Source organism: Alosa sapidissima, chromosome 22, assembly GCF_018492685.1.
Source record: "Alosa sapidissima isolate fAloSap1 chromosome 22, fAloSap1.pri, whole genome shotgun sequence".
NCBI lineage: Eukaryota > Metazoa > Chordata > Actinopteri > Clupeiformes > Clupeidae > Alosa > Alosa sapidissima.
The window spans coordinates 4269979-4277478 of NC_055978.1; the positions used below are offsets into that span (position 1 = coordinate 4269979).

The 7500-nt window shown below is 41.8% G+C and overlaps 2 protein-coding genes across 3 annotated transcripts in view; one reads left to right on the top strand and one right to left on the bottom strand.

Moving 5' to 3' along the window:
• Positions 1-7500, bottom strand: part of magi2a (membrane associated guanylate kinase, WW and PDZ domain containing 2a) — a 201580-nt gene that overhangs the window by 30525 nt on the left and 163555 nt on the right. The window contains 1 exon segment of the mRNA XM_042079659.1: positions 1266-1297. Coding sequence (XP_041935593.1) covers positions 1266-1297 — 32 coding nt within the window.
• Positions 3604-7009, top strand: LOC121697372 (macrophage mannose receptor 1-like). 2 transcript variants are annotated; one of them, XM_042078866.1, is made up of 5 exons: positions 3604-3679; positions 3887-3925; positions 4014-4400; positions 4841-5179; positions 6051-7009. In XM_042078866.1, the coding sequence occupies exons 2-5, from the start codon at positions 3889-3891 to the stop codon at positions 6410-6412; spliced, it is 1125 nt and encodes a 374-aa protein (XP_041934800.1). In that variant the 5' UTR covers positions 3604-3679; positions 3887-3888; the 3' UTR covers positions 6413-7009. The 2 variants fall into 2 exon arrangements, with proteins under 2 accessions (XP_041934800.1, XP_041934801.1); XM_042078867.1 differs by having other exon boundaries at positions 3641-3698; positions 3885-3925.

Consider the following 7500-nt stretch of genomic DNA (forward strand, 5'->3'; position numbering starts at 1 on the left):
TTTATTCATGCAGTGTTCCAAGGATGGAAATAGGGAAGAGGAGAGGAGAGAGAGAAGACAGAGAGAGAGAAAGAGGAAAGGAGAGAGAGAGAACACGGAGAGAGAGAGAGAAAGTGCTTGATATAGTGTGGGCGACCCAATGGAAGAACATGAACAATAAGACATGCTGAAACTGACGGACAGACAAACCAAACAGAGAGGTTAACTTAACTTAACGTTGCTTAACTGTTATGTCTTACTTAATTTCCAGTTCTGTTAAACATTCATTTATTTATGTACATGTAATTGAGCTTTGGCAATAATGTAATTGAAACGTTCATGCCAATAAAGCTTCTTGAATTGAATTCAATTGAGAGAGAGAGAGAGAGAGAGAGAGAGAGAGAGAGAGAGAGAGAGAGAGAGAGAGAGAGAGAGAGAGACAGCCAGATGCAGAAAGAAGGAAGCAGCCCAATCTCCTCTAATGAATTGAGGAGCTGTTAGTTTACTTTGTGAGTAGTGCAGGGTGAGTCTCTGCTTCACAAAAAGGCCAAACGATGAATCCACATGCACAGACCACTCTCACAAGATGTCACTCAACACAATAACACAACCGTTACATGCTGCTATCAGATTTTCTAGAGAAAAGAAAGAGAGCATATGAAGAAAGATCTAGAAAAAGATGACATGAGGGCTGAGGGTTAGTCTTCACAGAACAGAGAAAGAGTTTGATAAGGCCGTGGTTGACTGGCCACAGCTCTATCTTTGCAGCGATCAGGAAGGTACAAGTAGAGACTGGGCCGTGGAACTGGGTCAATGCAAAATAGCCTTCAGAGTTGTCTAGTTGCATGACTTACAATGAGAAAAGTACAACAACATTTGAATGTGCAAATGAATGGACAAATACAGCATTGCCATTTGCATTTCAGTGGGAGTACAGGTAAACTCATTAACTCTGAAACAATTGGGCTCAGTGTTAGCTGATAAAATCAGTTAGCTGATGTTTTGAAGTGGCTTTCTGAACGTTTTAAAGACTGACATTTGACGTTTTCTGCCCTATATTCTTACACTGACTGGAAGGTCCCCTCCAGCCACACTTTCAGTTAAAACTAACCTGGCCAATGTCAAAGGTCAAGGGGGAGAGAAATAAAAACAGTAGAAGCACCCTAGTAAGTAAAGGGCAGCTTGAAAGGTAGTTTTGAGTAGATCTATAAATAAAGAAGGGGTTAAATAGAGAACAGAAGGAGAAAAAGATAAATCTCAGGGTGTTGGAAGACAAGGCTGGTTACCTGTTTGGGGGTCTTCCAGGGGGAAAACTGACCTGCAATAGCGAGAGAATAGAAACATTTAGCCTATAAAATGATGTGTGTGTGTGTGTGTGTGTGTGTGTGTGTGTGTGTGTGTGTGTGCACAATACATTAGCTTTGCATGGCAGTCAACTGCTAAGAACTAAGAAGAGCTTAGCTTAAATACACAAAAACATCTGCAGAAGACAAAGACTGCTGGAATATATAATCTAAATAAACATTAAACCTCAAAATGAAACAAAACGACAAGAAGAGCAGATGACAGGGGGTGAAAAGCATTCACACTTTGTAAGAGCAGCTGCTACAATGCACTCTATGTTCTATGTTCTATGTCTGACACAAGAGCCATAGGAAGGACTAGGAGAAACAGCTGTGGTCCTGAGTGCCTCCATGATCGAACCTTAAACAGGCCTGGGGCCTGGTTACCTGATGCCTCTGTGACGCAAGCGTCAGCTGCATAACCTCCAGGAGCCCTCCCGCTCTCATCAACCAAGTGTGTGTCTGTGGTGATGGAGTTCTTGACTCCTAAAATATATCAAAGCAAGCCCCCGCCTTCTCTGCAGTCAGTTGCCCACCCCCCTCCCCTGAGATCTGTCGAATTATCATCCTATTTCTTCCCCCCTAACGCCCCCCGCCTGATGTTGCATTTACTTCAAATTAATTACATCATTTCCCGTAGGGGGCACGCCGTAGCGAGTTTCAACAGAGTGATTCAGGGAGGGTTTTGGCGTAACACACGTGGGCAGGGAAGAGGCTCAGGGAGGAAGGGTTTCAGCGTAACACACGTGGGCAGGGAAGAGGCTCAGGGAGGAAGGGTTTCAGCGTAACACACGTGGGCAGGGAAGAGGGGCTCACTATGACACTCAGCTCCTGCCACTGCAGCCAGGCTCAGGGGACACAGGCGATTTCCCGAGCAAATATCTCACACATGCTACCTAAAGTCTACCACCGACCCCTCCCCCCTCCACACACACACACACACACACACACACACACACACACAGACACACACACACTTAGTCTCTGTGGTTCAATTTGACTATATTCCTCATCTTTCTACACACTGCTACAGAGGCCTGCTAAGAACAAAGAGGCACAATTGCTTGTCGGCAGGAATAAAATGGAGTGACTTCACAAACTACAGTGTACACCAGATGCTTTCACTGCACATAACTCCTGTTTCCTTCAGTAAAAGTCTCAACTATACATTGCTAATGCTTCCTCCTGTATCGGACTCAAACAGAACCTCTCAAGGAATATCAAACCCAGAATTACATTTACATTTGCAGACATCTTTATCCAAAGCGACTTACTGGTACAAATGTCAATCATATGACAAGGGCCATTGTCCCCCACAGCAACTCGGGGTTAAGTGCCTTGCTCTAGGGGCACAATGGTGGAAGTTGGGAATTCAACCACATAGCTAGCAGTTCCAGTACACTGACTATATAACAAAATGACTCCAAAACTCATCCAACTACCAGGTTTTACTTTGAATAAACAGACATTTGACATTTGACAAACCAAACACACAATGTAAGAGATTTCATCCAACGTCACCTTACTTGTTTAACTTGTTACTGTGAACAGGCGTGTGTGTGTGTGTGTGTGTGTGTGTGTGTGTGTGTGTGTGTGTGTGTATGTGTATGTGTGTGTCTGGGTACCAATTTAGTGCTAAAGGGGCACCCAATTAATCTAATATCAACAAAGAGGATCATGCTCCAGCCCACAACTTCATTCCGTAGTGCAATACCAGGCATTCTGTACTGGGCGTGCATCGCCAATGTCAAAAAACTCCATTCTCCATGCTGTAAGCCAGTGCTGCATTTATTAACATTATTAAGTTAAAATAATAATAATAATATAATAATAATAAGCTTTATTTGTATAGCACCTTTCATACACAGAATGCAGCTCAAAGTGCTTTACATTTGAAGCATGTAACACAATAATAGTCAGTCAGTCATTATCAATCACTTTAACTAACTACATTGTGTTACTCAGTCAAGTCAAGAACTCTTACACAGAGTGCAATGACCTTTTTTTGGCTTTGGATCCTCAAGCGCATCTTTGAGAGACACAGTTCACCAGGGCTTCATCCTACCCAGATGAGATCTCTGTGTCCATCTGGGTGCTCATCAGGCTTGCATACTGACTGGATTCAGGTGAATAGCGCTTTTGTGCTGGCCAATTGACCTATTGCAACACTGCCGTGTGTAGTGGTCATTAGCATGTGACAAATCTTTAATAAAAAAAGGCCCATTTGCATTTAAACCAGAAAAACAAGCAATAGCTGCCCAAGGGCTAAAGAGAACTAGAAAGCTGACATGAGAAGCGCCAAACTCACAGACACGACCAGGAGCAGATCATAACAGACAAGGCTGCACATGACTACAGTAAGAATCCCTGTTTTCTCTAGATATACTTAGGAAAAATATCTAATATTTAACGTTTGAAACCTATTTGCTTAAATATTCAACATACAGTACATTTCACTAAGTCAGAGTTATAAAAACTGGTTTAGTTATACAGCATAATATTGTTAATATTATACTACTAAAGATAAAAAGTGACATTTTGATTGACTGACAGATGTATTTCAGGGATGGATCACTTGCTTCTGATCACTCTGCTGTTCTCAGGTCAGTGAACAACATGTGATGAAAGTATTCTTAATTCATCTTGATGACTGAGTGATAACTGTTACTGTTGGATGTATCCTCCTCACAGGGCTCTGCAGTGTGTCCTCACGGGTGGTGCGGCGGTACCACTTTGTGAACGAGAAGAAGATGTGGGAGGAAGCACAGGAATACTGCAGGTGCAACTTTACCGACTTGGCCACTGTTGAAGATACGGACGACATGACGGCTATGACCAGCACGGTCAAAGATGGTTATGCCAAAGAAGTTTGGATTGGGTTGAATAAAACTACAAATTCCACTTTGAGGTGGTCAGTGCAGGGCAGCAGGGCCTACAGTCTGGAAGAGACCAACTTCACATCCTGGGGAAGCGGTGAACCAAATGATTTACGTGGAAACGAGGACTGTACTCTCTTCAACAAAGGCCGATGGAATGATGTCTCGTGTAAATTTAAGAATTTCTTCATATGCTATAATGGTAAGATGGGAAATATACTGTTCATTGAGTGTGAGTGTGTGTGTGTGTGTGTGTGTGTGTGTGTGTGTGTGTGTGTGTGTGTGTCAATCTGTTTGCATGTGTTCTTCCTGCATACTGTATAGTGGTGTTGGTAGCTCTAGTCTAAACTCACATGTTTACTATTATAGAGGGGAAAATGGATACAGAATAGTATCATGATACTTTCTGCACACAATTATATCAATACCATCACACCATATTGCAATATCAATTAGGCGATTCAAAACGAGTCAGAAAGTCGAGACAGTACCCATCGTCAACATTTCGGTGTCCATCACTCTAGTTCATCCAAAACAAACCAGAAAAGGGACTCAAAGTGCTAAATACAGGAATTATCCTTTAACCATCGTATGATCATTTATACAGTATGTCACATTAAAATAAAAATCTTTGTCTTACAGAGAGTGGCAACCAAAATAAAAGATACATTCTGATAGAAAAGAAGAAGAAATGGATAGAAGCTCAGCAGTATTGCAGGGTGGAGCACACAGACCTAGCCAGCGTGAGGAACCAGACTGAGAACAACATGGTTGATCAGACAGCAGGGGATAAGAACGTTTGGATCGGCTTATTCAAGGACTACTGGAAATGGTCGGACCAAACTACCTCCGCATTTAGGTTTTGGAGTTCAGGAAAACCTAATCATTTCAATAAGGACTGTGCTGTAACAAAGCTACACAAAACTGGGAAATGGGAGGACAGGACGTGTACTCAGAAACATCCATTCTTTTGCTATGAGGGTGAGTTGCTGTTTATTTACTTCAAATTCAATTTTCAATCCTCTTTTCTGGAAGATTCTGCATGTAAAAAATAATATTGAATGTTTTAATTAAATTCGTCTCATTTACACATGCAGTATCACAGGGTTGGGCAAACTATGGCCCGCCAAGCACTTTAATCCGGCACACCGAGCATTTTATTTAGGTTATCAGGCTGCTCGCTATTTTTTTCCTGCGATAGACAACGTTGTGATTAGCTTTACTGCAAACTGCTTTTCACTCCTCTTAGAGAACGTTTACAATGTCAATGTCAAAACATGATGTTACATAGAGATCATACTATTTTTGGAATCTCCATTGCAGCAGATCTAACTTGAACGTTATGCTACTGCATTGAATTGGGAACGCGACTGAGCACGCACTAGAGTGAGAGAGAGTGGCAGGTTCCAGCCAGCTTGTTATTGTTGATAATTGATATGTAACTTTTAAAACTTTTAAAATGATATCATGAAAGCAAAAATAGTTCCCACAACTGACCATTTATAAACTGGACACAGCAATAGCCATAGTCTTTAAGCGGAGCTGGCAAAAGATCATTGAGAACTAAACCTGAATTGCTCTTAAAGTGACAGTGCACCATTTATAAATTAGTTAAACAGCATCAAACAAGCAGTATTTTTAAAGCAATTAATATTTGAAAACAAATATTCGGCCAAGTTTCAAAACCCAATGTGGCCCTTGAGCCAAAAAGTTTGCCCACCCCTACATTATTATCTGGTTTTCATCAATAAGCTCCTCTTTAACATTTCACTTGTTTAGGATGGTGACATCTCTGTTTACTGTTGTAAAATGTTCATAGGAGACATGCCTCTTCCCTTGCTTTTGTGTTTAGAGTGCCCTTACGACCTGTTCCTGATCCGTGAGAATAAGACCTGGATGGAGGCTCTCGACTACTGTAACAGGAAAAACATGGAGCTGGTCTCGGCCTCCTCCTCTGAGACCCAGGGCTGTGTGAAGGAGGTGACCAGGGGGGCCAGCACGGCTCACGTGTGGATGGGCCTGTCCTTCTTGTGCCCCATGGAGCTCTGGATCTGGATCAGTGGGGTGATGCTGTGCAGCGACGACTGGGCCCACGGGAACGGCACTGGGAGGAACGAGTGTGGCCTGGCGGGCGCCCTGCAGTCCGGAGGCCAGAGGAAGTGGGTCAGCCGGCCGATGAACGAGAAGCTCAACTTTATCTGCAGTTCCCTTTAAGGTAGAGGGCGTCTTTGTGCATGCGCGCATGTGTTTATGTGTGTGTATCAACGCTGCCATTTGTGTCTGTACTGTACATTTAAAACTATATAGGCTGTCTCCACATTTACCAGACGCCAACACATATCTTAACTGTGATGGATCAGTCATTTGCATGCCGTGGTTTGCTGCAAATTCAGTCTTGAGTTGAGTTATTATTTTGTATCATTCTATCATGCTGTTTGTAATGGGATATGAACTTGTGATTGGTTTAATTGAAGAGATGGAAAATGAAGCATATTCCTTGTTGCCATGCCATTTGTTCTGCCTTGACTGTCAACCCATACATGTTGTATTGCAGATGTGTTTCATTCTGTTGGGTGATGGGGCTTTCTTGGTTAAATTATATACTTTATTTTTCATTTGCCAGTTATTATTTCAGATGCAGAGGTCAATATGGGTTAAATAAGTGGGAGTGACTTTGTTTATTAAATAAAATGACTGCAAACATAGATATTACATTTAGTTTGTGTGAACTGAAAATGTAGTAATGTAGTGTTTTTGGTTATTGTAAAAAAATAAAAAAATAAAACTCAATAATAAAAAGAACAACCACTTGCTTTGCCTCAGTTAATACTTAAACCTAAATACAAAAAGGCATATTGGTCACATAAGTCTCTCTGGGATCAACTGCTACTGACAAAATCTTATTTATCTTAAAGGAAAATTCCGGTTTTTAGCACTTTAAGGCCATTTTCTGGTTTGTTTTGGATGAACTAGAGTGGTGGACACCGAAATTTTGACGATTGGTCCTGTCTCTACTTTTCTGACTCGTTTTGAATTGCCTTTGACTTCTCAGGGTGGCTGGCAATGGGCATATTGTAGTAGCTCAAACATGTCCTAAAACAACCCTTAACGTTCGTTTTCAAAACTGTGCAACTCACGAGTGTGCGACATGAGTGGTTAGTGGTGTTCGTTGATGTTCCAAAACAAGTAGTGTAGCGAAATACAGTTTCTGTCGTGTTTTATTTGGCATTTTGTAAAATCCCATTGATTTCTGTTGGAAGACATTGCACGTTGTTAGCTGCGGTTGTGAATAGTTCCACAAT